General features: G+C 40.6%; 10 protein-coding genes across 10 annotated transcripts; 7 read left to right on the top strand and 3 right to left on the bottom strand.

Annotated features, from left to right (window-relative positions):
* The first annotated feature begins 354 nt into the window (after window positions 1-354).
* On the top strand, window positions 355-1,246 carry SJAG_03862 (frataxin). The gene is made up of 3 exons (XM_002174954.2): window positions 355-697; window positions 749-843; window positions 943-1,246. The coding sequence occupies exons 1-3, from the start codon at window positions 467-469 to the stop codon at window positions 1,085-1,087; spliced, it is 471 nt and encodes a 156-aa protein (XP_002174990.1). The 5' UTR covers window positions 355-466; the 3' UTR covers window positions 1,088-1,246.
* Window positions 1,134-2,247, bottom strand: SJAG_03863 (glutathione S-transferase). The gene is made up of 2 exons (XM_002174955.2): window positions 2,002-2,247; window positions 1,134-1,696 (listed from the first exon to the last, which is right to left on the bottom strand). The coding sequence occupies exons 1-2, from the start codon at window positions 2,152-2,154 to the stop codon at window positions 1,190-1,192; spliced, it is 660 nt and encodes a 219-aa protein (XP_002174991.2). The 5' UTR covers window positions 2,155-2,247; the 3' UTR covers window positions 1,134-1,189.
* A 100-nt stretch (window positions 2,248-2,347) lies between these two features.
* SJAG_03864 (exocyst complex subunit Sec15) lies at window positions 2,348-5,347 on the bottom strand. The gene is made up of 8 exons (XM_002174956.2): window positions 5,167-5,347; window positions 4,951-5,112; window positions 4,791-4,910; window positions 4,293-4,731; window positions 3,511-4,244; window positions 3,126-3,448; window positions 2,663-3,076; window positions 2,348-2,608 (listed from the first exon to the last, which is right to left on the bottom strand). Exons 1-8 carry the CDS (start codon window positions 5,197-5,199, stop codon window positions 2,461-2,463), a joined length of 2,373 nt encoding a protein of 790 aa, XP_002174992.2. The 5' UTR covers window positions 5,200-5,347; the 3' UTR covers window positions 2,348-2,460.
* A 25-nt stretch (window positions 5,348-5,372) lies between these two features.
* Window positions 5,373-6,881, top strand: SJAG_03865 (ER membrane insertion protein). The gene is made up of 7 exons (XM_002174957.2): window positions 5,373-5,487; window positions 5,530-5,583; window positions 5,623-5,783; window positions 5,832-5,907; window positions 5,953-6,023; window positions 6,073-6,473; window positions 6,533-6,881. Exons 1-7 carry the CDS (start codon window positions 5,447-5,449, stop codon window positions 6,656-6,658), a joined length of 930 nt encoding a protein of 309 aa, XP_002174993.1. The 5' UTR covers window positions 5,373-5,446; the 3' UTR covers window positions 6,659-6,881.
* A 145-nt stretch (window positions 6,882-7,026) lies between these two features.
* Window positions 7,027-11,164, top strand: SJAG_03866 (P-type ATPase P5 type). Its single transcript, XM_002174958.2, has one exon. It carries the CDS (start codon window positions 7,109-7,111, stop codon window positions 11,036-11,038), a length of 3,930 nt encoding a protein of 1,309 aa, XP_002174994.1. The 5' UTR covers window positions 7,027-7,108; the 3' UTR covers window positions 11,039-11,164.
* SJAG_03867 (kinetochore protein Mis16) lies at window positions 10,376-12,916 on the bottom strand. The gene is made up of 3 exons (XM_002174959.2): window positions 12,591-12,916; window positions 12,435-12,540; window positions 10,376-12,361 (listed from the first exon to the last, which is right to left on the bottom strand). The coding sequence occupies exons 1-3, from the start codon at window positions 12,664-12,666 to the stop codon at window positions 11,260-11,262; spliced, it is 1,284 nt and encodes a 427-aa protein (XP_002174995.2). The 5' UTR covers window positions 12,667-12,916; the 3' UTR covers window positions 10,376-11,259.
* Window positions 12,917-13,033: 117 nt separating this feature from the next.
* SJAG_03868 (TatD DNase family Scn1) lies at window positions 13,034-14,058 on the top strand (the record flags this gene model as incomplete). The annotated part of the gene is made up of 1 exon (XM_002174960.2): window positions 13,034-14,058. The coding sequence occupies one exon, from the start codon at window positions 13,034-13,036 to the stop codon at window positions 13,898-13,900; it is 867 nt and encodes a 288-aa protein (XP_002174996.2). The 3' UTR covers window positions 13,901-14,058.
* Window positions 14,059-14,141: 83 nt separating this feature from the next.
* SJAG_03869 (lysine methyltransferase) lies at window positions 14,142-15,543 on the top strand (the record flags this gene model as incomplete). Its single annotated transcript, XM_002174961.2, has 2 exons — window positions 14,142-14,873; window positions 14,950-15,543. The coding sequence occupies 2 exons, from the start codon at window positions 14,142-14,144 to the stop codon at window positions 15,541-15,543; spliced, it is 1,326 nt and encodes a 441-aa protein (XP_002174997.1).
* Window positions 15,544-15,644: 101 nt separating this feature from the next.
* On the top strand, window positions 15,645-16,678 carry SJAG_06269 (hypothetical protein). The gene is made up of 2 exons (XM_011050706.1): window positions 15,645-15,948; window positions 16,013-16,678. The coding sequence occupies exons 1-2, from the start codon at window positions 15,827-15,829 to the stop codon at window positions 16,158-16,160; spliced, it is 270 nt and encodes an 89-aa protein (XP_011049008.1). The 5' UTR covers window positions 15,645-15,826; the 3' UTR covers window positions 16,161-16,678.
* An 842-nt stretch (window positions 16,679-17,520) lies between these two features.
* On the top strand, window positions 17,521-19,302 carry SJAG_03871 (alpha-1,2-galactosyltransferase gmh3). The gene has a single exon (XM_002174962.2). It carries the CDS (start codon window positions 17,590-17,592, stop codon window positions 18,556-18,558), a length of 969 nt encoding a protein of 322 aa, XP_002174998.1. The 5' UTR covers window positions 17,521-17,589; the 3' UTR covers window positions 18,559-19,302.
* Window positions 19,303-19,719: the final 417 nt, after the last annotated feature.

The raw sequence follows: 19,719 nt of genomic DNA, 5'->3' as shown, positions 1-19,719 counted from the left end.
GACGGTTCCGGGATAAAACACATTATTTCTTTAAGTACTCGGGACGTTGAGTTCTTCAGTACATGCGATTATATCTGTTTTGTTGTTTTAATGTCCTAGTACTATTCGACCTTAGTGTAAAGATATTACTATCGAGGAACCTCTATATTAGATGAATAAACTCCCAACAATTGAGAAACAGTACAACATTGTTTAAATCCTGCTAAATCTTAGAACCCAGCTGTAATTTCAGCTTTTACTTCGTCTCTAGTTTAAAACGACCCGAAAACATGAATTAACTTTATTTGAGTGAGCCGCTATCTGATAAGCTTATTTTTGTTGAAAAGTGACAAGAAAGGTGATTGCGCGAGAAGCGCGAAAAAAAAACACAAAAGCAGTAATAACGGACGCAAACGACGTAGAAGATCCATTTTGTCATTACTAAGTTTCTTTCAACACCCAGACATCCCAACTCACTCTCCTTACAATGCAAGCTTTACGAACAAAACTTTTTGGCCTTCAAACAACTCGGAATCTGTTGCTCAGGACTCAAGGAAAGGCTCTCAATCTTCGTCACTTCTCCCAAACAAGTTTTCTTCAAACCCTCACAGATTTCCAGTATCATCGACTTGCTAATGATGCCATGGATACACTGAATGACACTTTAGAAGAGTTCGTCGAAGCTGAAAATGAACCCGAATATGACTTGCAATATGCCGTAAGAAAACTCAAAACACTCTCTATACGGCCGATGATTAACCAATTGCAGAACGGCGTACTTACTCTTGGACTAGGCAAATATGGTACTTATGTAATTAACAAACAACCTCCCAATCATCAAATTTGGCTTTCATCTCCCATAAGGTACGTAAAAAGTTCATTGTTATTTCAGCTCTGTGAAAGTAGCAACACTTTTAAAGAGATTTTTATATCCATAGCGAATTCAATGCTGACTTCTCGCAGTGGTCCAAAACATTATGATTGGAATGAAAGAAAAGAGGCCTGGTTGTCTACACGCAATGATTCAGAAATTTTCGACTTATTGTCCAAGGAACTTGGCAAAATGTCGAACAAGACGATCGTGTTCAAGAAAAGTGATGACTATTGAAGACAGTAAGTACGCGCCTTACGTCGACGTTCAATAAAATGTGAAATGGGTAATTTATGATGTATTGTATTGTATTGTTCATATATTCAATCAAAAAAGAAACTAGTTGGCCTTGGCAATTTCCACCTTGTCAATAAGCTCAAGAGGGAAGTGCTCCTCGAGCTTGAATTGATGGTACATGGTAACGTAGTAGCGAGTAACGTTCGTAAACTGGAGACGCAGATCCTTTGTGAGAATGAAACGGTAATAAACACGCAAGAAAGTAGCAGTCGTCAAGTCAGCCATGGTGGGACGGTTGCCGACCAAGTAGGTACGGTCAGCCAAATGACGGTCAAAGTATGCAAGAATATCCAAGGAAGCAGCCTTCGTGGTCTCGAAAACTCTCTTGTTGTAGGGCATGGCACCTCTGCACATACGGATCCAAGGAGCGATAATCTGACCCTTAAGCAACTCCGTGTTGGCAAAGTTGATAGCCTCGTTCACTTGGGCTTGCTCCTTGGCATCCTTACCAAAGAAGCCCTTCAAATCAGCACCCTTGGAGGCAATGTAATTCAGGATGGCAATGTACTCAAACAGAGAGAACCCATCTTCAGCAATGAAGCAAGGGAGCTAAACGGGAACGTTAGTAAACAACTGTAAGAAATGAGAAGTGAAACAGATAGAAGTGAAGAGGGGGGAGACAGAAAAGGGAACTTAAAAACCCGACAGACTACGGAACAGTAGATTTCCTTTCATAGAGAAAACTAGTGTCAAGCCCTAAGAATGTACTAAGAACGAAGAACGCAAGAACCTCCTTGAAGAGAAATTTAAAGTACGTTTTTGAACAGGAAACAGTTTCCAATCACCTGCTTGCAGAAACTCACTACCCCAACGGATCTACTCTTCCGAAATCAACTGTCGCCTGTTGGACTTACCTTTTGGAGAGGGAACTTTTCAGCCAATTCCGGAGAAAATTGGTGAGCAAAAGTTTCTTCCAAGTTAAGCTTAACGCCGTTCATCTCAGCAAGCTTGAGAAGAGAAACAGTACGAGTGTTATCTCTGAAAGAGTAGAGTGTTCCCAATGCCATTTTTGATATTTTTGTAGAGTGTGATGTGTGTTAAGGAAGGAATGTAGTTCGACCGACGGCTTAAGTAGCAACTATTTCATACCCGAATTTACCTAGCTTAGCTTCAGTAATTCTCCTGTGAACTCGGTTACAGTAAATCCAACAGCATTCTTTTTTATTTTTCATTTACCGGTTTTAACTATACTCTTATTGACGATACAGGTTAATCATTAAGATCAGTAAATTTCATTGCCACAGCTTTTCTGAGCACTACCGGAAACAACGTTTATATAAACTTATGCATTTCTTCATTCCTCCCTTTTCAAATTAAGCTTTGCTCTTCTGGGGACCCTGTGCTTGGGCTTGAGCAATTTCCTGAGCAAGACGTTTCCGCAGCGCAGCAAGAACGTGTTCTATAGCCTTGCGTTTTGGCCTGTCATTGCTCAAGGGTAATGCGGAGTAATTATTGAGAAGTCTGTATTTGTTAGTTTTCACGAAGCCAAAGTTTAATGCTCAACAGGTGACATACTTCTCTAACAACTTTATCGCCGTTGATGTATCCAAACGACTAAAGTCTCTAACGAACTTGTCAGCATCCATGTATTCTTCGACATTTTCAGCCTGTAGAAGTTTGGCACTTTGTCGAAGTTCAATGAAACTATCAGCGTTTACGATGCTTTGACCTGGCAACTTTGCGGCAAAGCTTTCCAAAAACTCAATATCCAGTTTAAAACCAGCAGCAGCAGTACTTGAAATTCGTCGCACAGATGGGTGAGTGATAAGTTTCATTATGGCTGTCGACAAATGATCGAGTGTCTCCAAATAAATGTACGATTTGTCCGAGTTGTCAATACCACCCAATATTTCCATATACATAGTTTGCAAATAAGCAAGCATTTCCTGTAAGTAGCCGCTTACTGTCGTTCGTGGCGTGGTCGTTATCCTAGACTATGTTAGAAGAAATCTTTGAATAGAAAGAGAATAACACATACCAATCATATTCAGCCAGGTCAACAAAATCATCAATCTTGTGGTTAATGCAAATAAAGATTTGATGTAAAGCCTGCTTGCGTCCATGGCTAATTTCTTCGAGCATCTCAGTTGCTTTATGAGAAGACGGTTGTGCATTTTCAGGCAACATCTGAGCCATAGGCGTAATAGATTTGTTACTAGAGAGAATGCGCTCCATTCTCAATAACGGTTCTTCAAAAGCATCAAAGTTTTGCACGACTTGAGCAACTTGTGAAATACCAAGTCGAGGCAACCGGTCCGTGAGTTGATTCACGAAACCAAATTTAATGAATCGGCGAAAAAGCTACATACATGTTAGTACAACTGTATCACTCCGAGTGTAAATGGCTTAGAAATAAGACATACTCTTGGCGCACGTTCGTTGACTTCAACGGCGAGAGTAATTGAGTCATTAAGGAACATAAAGAATCGACGAATGAAAGAGTCTGCGTTTTGACAGCACTCATAGCACATTTTCGAGAAGGGCATGGTGACCGGAAATGAATCGACCTTCTTATCATACCAATATGGTTGGATAAGTTCACAGTACATTTGTTCATCCTTTATCTCAAGTGGTGCGTAATTGTCGTTGTCGAGAGTTTCTGCAAACATGCCAGCATGTTTATAAATTAGAGCGCCTCCAAAAGCATCAATAAGCTTAATGCACAGACCGTGCAATTTCCACACGGGAAAGTTAAAGAACTCCATTGTGTGAATGAGTAGCATCACAAGATTCTTAATTTTCATGATAGTAGCTGTGCTCTGCTCTTGAAACAGAAGGGGGATGAGGGTATCAGATAATTTGTCGCAAATGGAACTCCACAGAAAATCAACTTCATCCAATGTACGAAAGCCGGGAACACGCTGCAAGACATAATACTCAATTATCATAAAACCTGCAATAGCTTTTAGCCAGTTTCCAACGATTTTCAAGTCCAGTTGATTCAAAGACTTTGGCGCAAGACTTTCTAATTGCAGGCGACGGTCTTTCTCAAATGACAATTGAAATTCATCCAATATACCAAGGTATGAAAAAATATGTATACCCGTGTAAAGAGGTTCAAATGTGATCTTTATAGCTTCGTTGTTTAAGGGGGAAACTGTGTCAAGTCGTTAATAAATCATCTTACAAAGCGTCTAGTGCTTACAGTCGACTGTATTCAATAATGCCAGATGCAGAGAATAGGGAGAGCGGGTATTAATGTTTTGCAAGTCTTGTGCAAACTCTCTTGCCCATGAACGCCTACGTTCATCCATCTTTTCAAAGGCAAAACTGCCAATAATGACGGATTTTTCACGAATGTTGAAGAGCCATTCATGCAAGTCCTTCATGGCCAAACTTTTAGCATACTCTCGTGAACTGGACAAGGAATTGACGAGAGCTTTTGTAAGAGAATACTCTGACATTCGCTTTAAGCGCGTACTACTTATTTCATCAAGTAGACGAAGTGCTTTGTAATAGCGTTTCTCCTTAAAATAGCTTCCGGCCTTCTCAATGTGGTTGAAGACATCGAGATAAATCACTAGATTCTCTTTATAAGCGTTCAGATTGTTCTCCGCATCGTGAAGTTCCTTCAATTGCGATTTCTGATAGAAAGAATCCGAGTTAGTCGTAAATAAATAAATGATTTTGTGAGCACTCGTACCTTGTCCTGTAGATCTCGCCCACTAGCTTGGATATCATTATTGAGTTCTAGAATGGATGTTTGTAACTGATTTACCCGGTCTCTTACTGTGTGGAAACTAGAGACCGATTCGTTAAATGCCTAGGGTAAGCCATTGTTATCATAAATAAATTTCTCTTACCTCATTGTTATCAGTACATAATTGCTCTACTTTAATAGCACTTTCATTGATCATTTCCTGCATTTGCGCGATTACTTGTCGCTCTTGACCTTTTTGACAGGCCAAGGTAATTAATTGAGGCAAGTGTTCAATAACATCATTATCCGTTTCAATGGATGTGATCTAAATGTATTCATTAGCACTGGCTATGTTCCTAAACATCAGTCTTGTTCATACGTTATTCAAAAACTGAACGCTTTCAGTGTCCATGGCATCGATGCATGGAAACGAGTTTAAGACCTAGCAGTGTTTTTAAGGAGTACGATTACTGCCTTGCTGTTGCAACAAATAGTGTTTTCAGACGTATTTCTTCACTAAAACTGTGTTTGTAAAGGAATTGGCGACGAAGTTCGTCTGAGCCGGTAGACCACCTTACTGGAGCCATAACCAAGCAATCGGATTTTTTTCTGTTAATTACAACATCAAGACAACAATTGAAACCAGACTATACGTAAAAATGAGTGCTTTGGAGCAAAAGAAACAGCGTATTGCTGAACGGTTCGTCCCTGTCATCATGGTTGATTTACTAACATTTTACAGCATCAAAGAAGACCCATACGAAGGCCATCAAATGCTCCGGACTCTGGTAAACAGGTAAGTTGGACATGTTAAATGCATTCTCACATCTTGTAGACAAGTTAAGAACAAGCAATTCGATACTGCTGTCGAGCTTCTGTACTCTGGTGCTTCAACACTTTTTGACATGAATGAAACGGCAAGTGCTGGCGATCTTGCGCAATATATCATGGATACTTACACAAAGGCCGGTTTTGAAACCACTCCAGCTCATAAGGGTTTGTCATAATCATAGAAAACCAATGCTAACGGCATGTGCCTATTAGCCAGAGCAATTGAAGTTCTTGCCATGTTTCCGAAGGAAGAATCCACGAGAAAGCAATACGTTCATGATTTGATTGCGTATGAATGAGTATTCATCACTGCGTGCTTCTAACATACTCTTAGTTGGTCCAAGAAAAGCACACCCTCTGGTGATGAAGATGTCCAAGATGCTGTTGCAAATGCCTTTGTTAAGTGTATGGGAATAATCTGTATCTCATGCATCCGATTCTAACTCGTATTTAGGGGAGGAACCCGAGAAAGCCGAGTCTCACTTTGTGCTTGGAAACAGTCAGAGCCCTCTAAGTTATGGACACATGCTTTACCAATGGTACACAGGTGCAGAGACGAAAACTGATGCAGGTGTGTTTGCCGGTCGCGCGGTCATCAATTACTTGTTAGCTGAAAACCTGAACGGTGCTAAGACTGCTTTGTCTGAATTCAGCAAGTTGCTTTCTGAGAAGGGTCAAGAAACTATGCAGAAGGCGTCTATTGATGATGTATCCGTTTCTGTATTTCCTAATCACCCACTCGTCAACTTTTTCTGGTTGCTGCTTGTAGCAGCTTCTCGTGAAGCTCAGCCCTCCTTCTTGAACTTAAAGGAGACGTATGCCGAGCAACTTAAAGCTATGCCTGGATGGCAAGAGGTACGTCGCGGAATTTACTCCTCAACATCCTTATTCATACTAACTTTTTCTCACTACAGGCCTCTGAAAAAATCGGTGAGAAGTATTTCCATATTAAGCCTGCTTTCAGTCAAGGCAACTTGTTGTCTGGTTTAATGAATTCTTTTTTCGGACTCAATACTAGTGCTCCTGCAGGCCTTGAATAAATAACTGTTTTGTAGAATACAACATACTTTTATTTTAAGAGGCAAGTTTAATTTTAAAAATTAATGGAAACTTTTTTCTGTCTACAGTAAAAAAATGAATGGTATGGAGAAATGTGAACTAAGCTTGATTATTCCTGTAACTTGCGAACAAGAGCAATGCCCATGCATTTTTATATACTCAGTAATGTACTTCCATGGAAACTTCACCCACTTTTGATCTCCACTTTTTTGTTATCATTCCACTGTCGTTTTTGTAAAATATCGTATTTGTTTACATACGCGCTTGCATTTAGCGCGCCTTCAATTTCGTATGACGTAACGCGACTTACTGGACCCTTCTCACCAATAGTGTCCACAAACTTTCGCTCCCTCTACCAAGTGCCCTCCTCGAACAGCAAGTCAGCAACGTCGCATGCGGAATTCCTGAGGTGAATTCGTGCTGTTTTAAAGATGACATCGCCTAAGCATGTTCGTCCTAAGAGGTCTGTGAGCTCAATCGGCTCACGAGCGTCTTTGAACGATTACCTTGCCAGTTCAGTCATGAGTCACGACAGCATTTTTGATGGTCCGGGTTTGGGAACTAGTGTTCCTTCAAGCGTCTCAAGCTTTAATCGTAGGTCTCGCTATGGTTCTGATGCGAGTGTTAGTCAGTTCAGTGTGGATTATTTACAGTCAGAGTACAATATGAGCCGGTACGATGCAGAATCCGTGGCGGCAATGAGTATGGAACCTCGTTCACATATCCCCAAGTCTACGGGAAGTGCGTACAGTGACGAGGAAGAATTAACTGAAATGATGATGGAAGAATTGAATACTCATCCAGTCCTTCTTCGTGAAGACTATGCTGACGAAAACGACAAACGCACATACCAAGCTGTGTACCTGATTGACGAAGACTTGGAGATTATGATTGCCGGTTTTAAAACGGATAAGACTCGTTTGTATGTGTATCGAGTCTTGTGTGTACTTAGCTTTGGTCTTCTGTACCTCTTGTTCCGTTGGATGCCCAGATGGTATGTTAAGTATCTGGGAAAATCAGAACCGTTTGCTTCTGCGGATTGGTTGAGCGTTGAAACACAATGGGGGGAGTTTTCTATCCATAATCTTCAAACACAATTCTACGAGAACTCTCTCTCAACAGTTTTTGGTGCTTCCATTCGTGTTTCATCTCTGAAAGACATTGATACCGATCCATTTGTTGATTCGTTCCGTTACGTTTCTTATCGCTACACGAAATTCATTTACCATCCATTGTTAGACTGTTTCTTGCTCCAAAAAGATTGGAAAGATCCAAAATGGATTCGTGGAACAGAAAATGTTAAGTCCGGTTTGGAACGTGAAGCCATTAATGACAGACTTAAAGTTTTCGGTAACAACGATATCGACCTTAAAGTGAAGAGTGCTGGTCAACTACTTGTCGATGAAGTTCTTCACCCTTTTTACATCTTTCAGGTTTTTTCCATTGTTTTGTGGTGCATGGATTCGTACTATTACTATGCTGTTTGTATCCTGTTGATTTCTGTAATTAGTGTTTTGAACAGTCTCTTCGAAACGCAAAAGACCATGAAGCGAATGCGCGAGATGTCACGTTTCGTTTGTTCTGTTCGCGTGTATCGTGATGGTTTCTGGACTAGTATTTCTTCCACTGATCTTGTCGTCGGCGATGTTTTTGAACTCTCTGATCCAGAGTTGACGACGCTGCCTTGCGATGCTCTACTTCTTACGGGCGACTGTGTGGTCAATGAAAGTATGCTTACCGGTGAATCAGTACCAGTTTCTAAGTTACCGACCACGGATCAAGGCATGCACGAATTGTTTAACTTTAACGATTCCGTTCCTGCTTCTTTGGCTAAACACTTTTTGTTTTGCGGAACCAAGCTGATTCAGGTTCGTAAACCCTATGTTAATGGAAAGGAAGAGGGTACATCACTTGCTATGGCCGTTCGAACAGGTTTCAATACCACTCAGGGCGCCCTGGTCCGTTCTATGTTGTTCCCCAAACCTGTTGGTTTCAAGTTTTATAAGGATTCTTTTCGCTTCATTATTGTTATGTTTGGTTTCGCACTCCTCGGCTTTGTCACGTCTTCGGTTCAGTTTGTCAGGTTGGGAGTACATTTCCGCACCATTTTGTTCCGTGCTTTGGATTTAGTCACTATTGTTGTTCCTCCAGCATTGCCCGCTACATTGACTATTGGTATCACTTTTGCCGTTTCACGTTTGCGTAAAAAGGGCATCTTTTGTATAAGTCCACAACGGGTTAATGTTAGTGGTAAGCTGGATGTGATCAGTTTTGACAAAACAGGTACTCTTACCGAGGATGGTCTTGATATCCTTGGTGTCTTGTGTGTTGATGACGACAAGCTTGGAGAAATGCGTACCGGCGTCAACGACTTATGCTCGAAGGATCTCATGTCATTTGATTGTCCTTCTGGACTTCTTTACACAATGGCCACTTGCCATATGCTCCGTCTAGTTGACGGTGAATTACTTGGTGACCCCCTTGATGTTAAAATGTTTGAGTTCACCAATTGGGCATACTCTGAGGAAAACTCAAGTTCAAAGAAAAACAACAACCGGTTAGAAGATACTGCCGCAATTAGAGCTCAACATTTGGCCCCTCCTACTGTATCTCCTCCTTGGGCATCAGATTACTCCAGTATGGCCGAATCTGACCTTGAGTTTGGCTTGATTAAAACTTTTGAATTCGTTTCAAATCTCCGAAGAATGTCTGTCATTGTTAAGCATGGAAGTGCTAAGCAATTTAGCGTTTACGTGAAAGGAGCACCCGAAATTATGCCCAGTGTTTGTAAACCCGACTCGTTTCCAGAGAATTATCAAGAAACTTTGGATTATTATACGCACAATGGTTTTCGTGTTATCGCTTGTGCAATGAAGAAATTGGATAATTTCAACTGGGCAAAGGCTCAGAAGATGAAGCGTGATCAGGCAGAATCCGACTTGACCTTCTGTGGTTTTATCATTTTTGAGAATAAGTTGAAATCCACTACATCAGGTGTTATTCGCGAGCTTAACGATGCTAACATCAGAACTGTTATGTGTACGGGAGATAATGTTCTTACTGCAATTTGTGTTGGTAGGCAATGTGGTATTTTGCCAGAAGATGGTTTGGTTTTCATCCCTCGCCTTGTTGAGAATGCTGATTCTGAAGAAGGTGATACTACTGTACTTTGGGAGGAGATTGGACAGAATGGTCTTACTTTAGATCCCAAAACACTTGTTCCTAATCCATCTCCTGAGGAAACAACCCTAAGCATTCCAACGGAATTACACAAACTTAAAAATTACCACATTGCGATTACAGGTGATGTTTTCCGTTGGATAGCCGCGAACTCCCCTGCAGAGCTATTTAATAAGCTGTTACTCAAGGCTCAAATTTTTGCTCGTATGTCTCCTTCAGAAAAGCACGAACTCGTATCAAATTTGCAAGCGCTTGATTACTGTGTTGGTTTCTGTGGTGATGGTGCAAATGATGTTGGTGCCTTGAAGGCTGCGAATGTTGGTATCTCACTTTCAGAAGCCGAGGCGTCTGTTGCCGCACCCTTTACGAGCAAATCTTTCGACATCTCATGTACTTTGGATGTTATTAAGGATGGTCGTGCTGCCTTAGTCACAAGCTTCAGCTGTTTTCAATATATGGCATTGTACTCTGCCATTCAATTTACTACAGTAAGCATTCTTTACATGACAAACTCTAATTTGGGTGACTTTCAATTCCTTTATATTGACTTGTTCATTATTCTTCCTATGGCGATCTTTATGGGCCGGTCTCGCCCTTACCACCGGCTTTCACGTAAGCGCCCTACTGCAAATCTTGTTTCAAAACGCATTCTTGCACCACTTTTTGGGCAAATCATTTTGTTGGTTGTTGCACAGCTCGTCGTGGTCCACGTTGTTCGGCAGCAGCCTTGGTACATTCCTCCCGAACATATGGAGGAAGGTTCAAGTATCTTTAACAGCGATGTAACATCTTTGTTCTTGGTAACATGTTTCCAATACGTTTTTATTGGTATCGTCCTTACAGTTGGTCCACCCTACAGAGAACGTCTCTTCCGTAATGTTTCTTTCGTTATCACTATTTTGGTGCTTATTGTACTTAATTCTTGGTTGGTCCTCGGAGGCGATAATCAAAAGATCCTTACTAAGTTGCTTCAAATTTCACCCTCTTCACTTTCGTTTAAACGATTCATCTTCGCGGTAGCTGCTGTGTACTATGTTCTTTCTGCACTTGGTCAAGACATCTTCTTTGTCTTCTTAATCAAAAAAGCAACTGTATTTGTTAACAAAATGCTTGGAAGACCGGCCAAGGTGTCGAAGAAGTTATACAAGCGCCTTCTCCGCAATCAGGAACCTCTGAAATAATTTCGTTCTTTTTCATTCAGCTGCTTTCATAAAGGTTTTGTGTATTGTCGTTTCATAGTTACCAGAGTTTTATACTTTTTGAATTTAGATCATTTTTCTTAATACAGTTTGATTTTGAAATTGGTTGTTGCATACGGCATGGCGTCTTGTTATGTTGTGTATATTGAGGTATTTTGAATTCATTATGCCTAATCATCTTTTGCGTGCGTATCTTGACATGTTCACTCTAAATCCTTTGAATCGATTTTAAGACTATCTGAAGCCCAAATTACTTTTGAAGGGCTCCAGATCTGTAAAATGTTATCATCAGCTAAACTTGCGAGAACCCATTTATTATTCGGATTCCAGGAAAGATCTGAAACACGATTTGTATGGCCTCCGTGCATGAACATGAGCTCTGGGGCACCATCTTCACTGTCTTCAACAGTCTGTTCCTCACCAATTTTTGACAAATCCCATACGCAAACTCTTCGATCAGTTGAACTTGTCACCAAAATTGGCTCATCATGAGGAGACCATTGAACATTATATACTTCATCTTCATGGCCCTCGAGAGTGTGAAGACGTTGGTTCAGTCGGCGTAAATCCCAAAGAGCTACGGTGTGATCTGCACTTGCTGTAGCCAATAGGTAATCATTAAATGGATTAAATGCGACTCCATTAACGGGTTGTTCATGGGCCTTGACACACTGAGAAGCGCTGGAAGAAGATGGGAGTCGTGTATCGTGGATTTGCAAAGTACAGTCATCCGAAACGGAAGTAAGAAGGGCTTCATGTTGAAGATGAAACTGTAAATCATTGACAACGGCGGTGTGACGGTGGTACACACTCACTGGTGCAACATCAATGGATTTTTCAAGGCTAAGTGACTTTCCTTTGATATCCCATACACAAATGCTTGTATCTTCGGTGCCTGTAGCAAGAGTACCTTCTTGAATGAAATTCCAACCAAGACCAAAACCTTCGCTTGTGTGATGTCGAAGACATGCTTGGTGTCCTGTTTGGACAATGGGCTGTTCACGATACAGATTCAAGTCGAAAATGTAGCCGTTACCATTTAAGCCCAAGGTAGCAATAATATCCGGGTTCTGAGGCATAAAACGAGCCTTGTTTACATCACCCTCGTGATGAATTTTTTGTACAATATCCAAGCCATAGTCGCCTTTAAAGTTGGCCGGCTTCATTTTGCTGGGAGTTAAATCATCCAAGTCATCATCAAATGTGGGCAATTGGACAGAAGCAACTTGAAGATAATTTTGATCATTTCCCGAAGTTTGTGTGCCCAATAATAATTTTTGTATCGAGGAATTGTCAGCCAAAGATCTGAATGGGTGTCAATAAGGAAAATAGTAAAGACCAATGCTTGCCCGCAGCAAAAGCATTTAGTAAAACGAACCTTTCACTGCCAGGAAACCATTCTACAGTCAAAGAAGGCCATTCTAATGCTTCCGTAATTACAAGGTCGTAGAGAAAAGGGACATTCTGTTTCCATAGTTTGTACTCTATAAAAAATTAGTCTCATCAAAACGACAGCAAGTTCTCGCAAACATACCTTCTTGAATCTTTTTTTCAAGATCAACCTCTGAAAGCTCCTGCTTTTCTTCTTCTACGTTTTCCGATGGTTGCATGTTGAAGCAAAAGATGCGTCACAGCAGTAGCAAACCATGAGGGCAAAAATGTCAGGTACAAAACCGAGTATCAAGACTTGTTTCAAGAATACGGCTTAACATTCTACATTGTTTGAGAACATACCAGAAGCTTTTGGAACCTCGTAAGATCCTATCATTGAAATAGTTCTGAATGATACTTTGAACTACTTTACGTAAATATCATATTAGCGTGTAATTGAATCAGTGCCTTTTAAATTTGCGTTTTGAAACGGAAGTTATTGAGCCGAGTTTTACACTACAAATACTTCTGTTGCCAACATCTTTCTTATTGAGGCAATTATCCATTACTATATTGTAACAATCTTCATCCACTTTCTATTAAAAAATGTCTGCTATTAGCATTACCGACGTTCATTGTCATCTAACAGACACTCCGTCTGAGCTTAACCTGGTGAAAGAGTCCCAAATCCATAAATGTATCGTCATGTCCACTCGGCCCTTTGATCAATCTTTCGTCGACCAAGCTGCTAGTGACTTTCCTGACAAGATTATTCCGAGTTTTGGTATTCACCCATGGTTTTCGTATCTTTTAATTTCAGACAAGGAGGGAATTGCAGTCGATATTTCTGCTGAAGAACAAAAAATGCAGCACTATCAGAATATCCTTCATCCGGTGCCACCCATTGAGTTTATGGAAAAGCTTCCTGAGCCTATTCATATGAATGTTTACTTGGAAAGATTACGACACTTTTTGTATAAGCACCCAAATGCATTGATTGGTGAAATTGGGCTTGACAAATCATTTCGCATTCCCAGTGGTCCTTATAACAGTCGTAGCTCGTTGCCTCAAGGCCCACTTTCCCCTTACTATGTGAACATGGAGCACCAAATCGAAGTGTTTGAGCAACATATGAATTTAGCAGCTGAACTGCAAAGGCCGGTCAGTATCCATTGCGTTCAAACATACGACCTACTTTTGACTTTACTTAAGGCTCGTTGGGAAGGCCATTGGGTTCCCTCTCTGCGAAAGCAGAGAGAGAATCCCTTATGGATGGAGGCTTATCAACAAGGACCGTTACCATTTCCCCTTCGAATCTGTCTTCATAGCTACTCTGGCAGTCCCGAACAAGTGGAACAGTTTACTGACCGTAAAATTCCATCTAGGGTATACTTTTCATTTTCCGAGGGCATCAATTCTCGCTCAAAAGGTTTCACAGCCTTATTGAGCGTGTTCCAAAGGACAGACTGTTGATTGAGACGGATCATCACTCGGCGAATGGATTGGACGATCTAATTACGCAGGCCATTCAACATTGCTCAACAGCAAAGTCTATTGAAATTGATGAGATCCGACGCTTGACATCCCAGAACACGACTGAATTCCTGAACTCTACGGATTTTCTTCCTTAAATCGTTTTTTCCCTAAACTTCTTAGTGAGCTTTCTCCCATCGTCCTATCCTTCCCTCCTCCAGCTTCAGTAGCAGAAGAAAAAATGCTGAAAACGGCACAGGAGATGCTTCAGTGGGCTGTGGAGAAGAACGGCTATGTCGTCTCTCCCAAGATTAGTCTGAAAGATTACACTGATGTTAACAAATCGCTTGGAATCGGTATTGTTGCAGTTGACAATATTAAGGCCGATGAAACCGTGGTTTTCTTTCCCAAGGATAGCGTTATGAAAGTGTCCGGTTCTTACCTACAGCATCTTGAAGGGATTGAGGAACTTCCAAATTGGGCTGCTCTGTTATTACTCATGATGAATGAGAAAAACAACCCAGAGTCGTTTTGGAAGCCATATATCTCGGTATTTCCAACAAAAGAAAGGATTACTTCTTTGTTTTATTGGGATGCCGAGAAGCAGAAGCGTCTTCTAAAGTCTACTGTGTTGGAAAATATGCAGGATCGTTCGGAGGTAAAGACAGTTTGGAAAGAAACGGTTCTCCCCTTCATTGATAAAAATAAGTCCAAGCTTCGTGAGGGCTTGACACTGGAGGACTTTGAACACATGGCAGCTGTTATGTCTTCTTACAGTTTTGATGTAAAGAGAATTAAAACTGAAAACAATGATTCGCAGAAAGCTTCTAAACAGATGGATGTTGACAATAGTGAGCATTCTGAGAATAATGAAGATGATTCCGATCTGGAATCTGAGTATGATCCAGAAGTTTTTGAGAAGGCTATGTGTCCTATTGCCGACATGTTCAATGGTGATGATGAATTGTGTAATGTAAGTGACGGGATGGTTTAGCGTTTAATCTTTGTGTATTCGTGCTTTTTGCCGTAAGCAGTAACTAACCAGTTAGGTTCGCATGTACGACTTGGAAGACGGGTACCATATGATGGTTACTCGAGATATCGAAAAGGGAGAACAGCTTTGGAACACGTATGGTGACATTGATAACGGAGAACTTTTGCGCAAGTACGGTTTTACGAAGCCTGACGGCACGACTGCAGATTATGTCTTAATGAAGCGCGAACAGTGGGCACCCCAATACATTCAAAAGCTTGGAGAAGAGGAATTTCAGAGACGCTTGGAATTGCTATTGGAGGAGGACGTTATTACAAACTTAGAAGGTGACTTTTGTTTTGGACGTGACAGTTATAATGTCACAGATGCTTGTTTGACGCTTGTCGCAATGCATAAGCCTACTTTGTCGAAGGTTCCTAAAAAGTCAGAGATTGTTCCTGGTACTTACGACGAACTTGTTGACTTGCTGGATCGCTGCGTGAAGCAATACACTGTTCTCGAAAACGATGAGAGTGATTTTGATGCGCAAAATGCCAACGTTATTGTAAAAAACGAACTTCGCATTTGGCGTTTAATGCGTAAACATGTTCGTGACTTGAGTCAGAAAAAAGAGACTCAAGCCAAAAAGAAACGTATGAAGTTGAGTTGATTAAGGTGTAATTGGGGTTAAATAAAAAGTATTGTTTTTTTTGCGTATTAATCAAGGTGGAAACATAAACGTGGAAGAGGGGAAAAACCATGCGTAAGAAAGCAAGTATGAAAACGTTGATAAAAGACACAAGCGTTCCCACATCAAGCATGGTTAGCCTTCATTGTTTGTTTACGTGTCGCGTTTTTCATTTAAAAAAATACAAGTTGGCCAAGTTAGGCTCTTGCGTTCGTACGAGGAACAACATATTGCTGATAAAGTGTTGTTTGGACAAAAGAACAAAATGTTTTCATCGCTCTATGTTCCGAAGGAACCTATTGGCAAGTATATGCCATTTCTTGCTCTGTTTCAGTTATATGTGATATTTGGAGAACCTTACTTAGGTCTCACTTACTTTCAATGGATGTAAGATCAGATTTTTTTGAGATTTAGCTTCTCTGCTGGAAAACAGAATTACTAAATAATGTAGACGTGACCTTTTAGGTCCTAAAATTATGATACTTACTGTGCAGATTCTTGTGTACGCTCACAGTATTGAAGCATACATTGCACTTATGTACAGCACTTCACGTAAATTGCCATTCAGCATCACTTTCGTTGGTTTCTATCAACACTGATGTTTGGCGGACCCACACTGTTTATGCATTTCAAAGAAACATCCCGATAGTGTTCAGACTCATGAGAGTAAACAGAACAAGCCTGCGCATGTGTCGTCCTTTGTAGCTTTATTCCAATGAAAGTTTGGTAATATGACAGACTATGAATGAAACTATAGTCAAAAAGAAAAACCAGAAATGTGTCGCGACTGACGGTCTTGACAACCGTATAATGTACGGGAATAAGAACTTGGATATTAATTTTGTGCAACAGATCTATGGGTAGTTGACTGTTAGCTAGATGGATGTGAAAGGATCGAAGAGATGATTGTTTATAAGCAAATAAGGACAAGATTATTTGGTATGAAATAAAGGGTTCTTCATTTACTGCTTTTTTATATTGTAGCCAATTTGGGTTCTTTCTCTTCAGTTGAAGTAGATAATCATTCGCTTTTATTAGAGTTTTAGTCGACTATACTAGTTCTTAAAGAATAAATTACTAGAAAGAGAAAAATGAATACGACAAAATTGCAGTGCACAAATTCTGTGCTCCATATTCAGTCTGAGAAATTTAACTGTCTGCAATCGTTCTTGCTGTGACAGGGTCAATTAGCTATGTTACATTATAAGAAGTATCACTAGAACTTATAACTTTATAAGAAGACAAAAAATTAGGCTTGACTTGAGCATTACATCAACAATGTTAATGAAACCCGCTCATACATACCGCAAAATATTTACGAACCGTAGTCTGTTCCTTCCTCAAATATTATTAAATTAAAGAACCGACTTATTTGACTTCGCTTACTCCAGCTTTAATCTCTTTATGCGAAAACTAGTGTTAGAAATACGCGCATTATATTGAATAAGCTCACAAAGCTTGGGTCGGGCGTTCAACTATGGAAAGTATGAGATGTTTACCCTTAATTTAATCTGTTAACTCCTTTTAACTGCTACAAGACTGTCAAAAGTTAAACAAATAGTTGAAAGAAATTTCAAAATAATAGAATCAAATTTCATTAATACTAAAGTGGAAGAATTAGTTCTTTCGGACTGCCATGAAACAGTGCTTGTTCAGACTTTGGACTACTATCTTCGCCTTCCTTGAATGTCATCACAAGTCATAGGCAATTGCGCCCGCAATATTTACTCATAAGCGACATTGTTGCAAAAGCTACCTGGGAGGAGGCACAATGTTTCTATCTTTAACAGGCATTAGAATCTCAGGGTTGTTCACTGTTCTTCACATCCGTTGTGAAACCCCTCCCAATTGCTGGTATGAGGATCAGGTGAATGTTCGGTTAGTGATGGGATTCTTACAGGGAAAAAATATAATCAATTCCAATGAATTGCGTTAGGCTTTTTACCTGTGAGGTTATGAGTCGCTTGTTGACTCTGCTTCTCTCGACTTCTTCCCGTAAATTTTTGGAGAAATATTTTTGATAGAAAAATGACTTTAAGGTTTAAGACCTTGTTATTGTTGTTTGCATCTGCAGCAATTTCATTATCATTTCTTTGTTGGTCGTATCCATCATGGTCAAGTCTGGTGCCAATTCCTTATGTGGACGACAATTTAATTCGGTCAGAAAAAGATCTTTCAAGTATGATTACTTGCAATGCTCCAAAATACCGTCCTCTCGACCCGTCAACACCAAAATCTCATGAAATTGTGATCCTGTTGGCTAGTGATGGGCATACTTCAAACGGAAAAGGTGACAGTTTTTTTGGAGAATGCATTGATAACAGAATTGCATACGCCAAGAAACACAATTATGCATTCGAATTTGTAAACGTTTCTGAAATGCCAATTCCTCCCGTATGGGCAAAGATGCCTGCTATACTCGCTACTATGGACAAGTATCCCAAAGCAAAATGGATTTGGTGGCTTGACCAAGACGCCATTATCATGAACAAGGAATTGTCTTTACAGGATCATTTATTGTCGCAAAAAGCTATGCGTCGCAGCTTGTTGCGAAAACAGCCGTTCTTTAACGAAAAGGATTCGGCGGCACCCCATCTGGTTACTCCTTCTGAGTATTCAGATGCAGATTTGGAAAACGTCGGTCTTATTATTTCTTGCGACTTGAACGGATTAAATGCGGGAAGCTTTTTTGTTCGCGTCAATCCGATAATGCGTATGTTTGTTGATGTATGGTCGGACAAGGCATACCGTGAAAAGAAAGTGTCTGAAAATGAACAGACATTGCTGGGATACTTGATTGCAAATCACCCAGAAATGGCCTCACACGTTGCCTTAGTGCCGCAAAAAATGATCAATTCGTATGCGGCAGCCGAAGAAATTCAGCGCTACACGCCAGGCGACCTACTCATTCACTTTGCTGGTTGTTGGGTAGAGAATCGTTGCGAAAGTGTTTGGCGCGAGTATTATGATGAAATGAAGTTAAATTGGAAGCTATGATTGAGAAATGTACTACTTTACAGCCGAGTACTTGTTTTGGTTATGTTAATGTTTTTTATAATACTGCACAGAGTTTAGTTTGTTAAGTTGAGACCTTAGTGCAGGGATTAAACGAATTCGAGAATGATAGTGAATTCGTTAGGAGCTTTAGTGTCATGAACGGCGTGTTTTTCATTGGGACGATTGAAAGAAAATAGAACTTGATGCATTCAAATCTCTTCTGCAAGAGTCTCGGTTGCAATCCTTCACAAAAATATAACGCTACACGAAGCCAGTGTAGAAACTGGCATCAGTAATTGTTTAACATGTTACTCCGTGAGCTAATTCTGGGTTAGCGTCTTAGTATACATAACTCTGTTGAACCTTAAACTAGTTATATGAAACAAATCAAACTTAGTAAACATGCATTTAGGAAAAAATCGGCAGCAATTAATTATTGCATCTACATAATACGCAGAGAATAAATTTCTTTAGTACTAGTTGGAGGTAGGAGACACCCTTTACTGTTGAATCAATACAGTGAAGGACATAATTAGCTTTTAGCATGGGCCTCCATTCACCGTTTCAAAACAAAATTGGACTGAATACAAACTGCTATAAGCCGACCCGAAGCTGCTCCATCAAAACAAAAGCACGACAGGAACCCCTAAACCCCAAGACAGCCAATAAAGAACACATCTTTATAAAAATAACCATTCTACGAAACCGCATCTCACTCCCCTCCACTTCACTTAATTTTTGACTGGATTCATTTGCCTATGATCAAGAACTCAAGTTCCGTTTCTAATTACTCGCAGATAAGAGTAAGAGAGGCCAGGGAACGGGGGTCCCAAGACCGTCACCCTTTGATCAGAAGGGAGACTAATAGAAAAATCAGGAGCACTAGCCAGAACCCGTCGCCCAGGCTGTGCAAACTCGAGACATTTAACGTCCCTAACCGCTAACGAAGAGGTCACAGAATCATTTAGGCTCCGTCTATCTACGGCAGCCAAGGAGCAACTTAACCAACCTATTCCTTCAGGCGTGCCCCTTTCCAAGGTACTCGGGAAACCGACCTCGCTCAGTCCTTCGGCGAGGTCCCAACGCTCTCAACGTCCGGTTACAGGGTACGGACCCGCGAGGAGTGCCGGGTCGTGTACATGACCCTTCTATTTTAGACAC

This window comes from Schizosaccharomyces japonicus (assembly GCF_000149845.2).
Source record: "Schizosaccharomyces japonicus yFS275 unplaced genomic scaffold supercont5.2, whole genome shotgun sequence".
Taxonomy (NCBI): domain Eukaryota; kingdom Fungi; phylum Ascomycota; class Schizosaccharomycetes; order Schizosaccharomycetales; family Schizosaccharomycetaceae; genus Schizosaccharomyces; species Schizosaccharomyces japonicus.
Note: the sequence above shows the minus strand (reverse complement) of the source record. Positions and strands in the feature narration are given on the sequence as shown.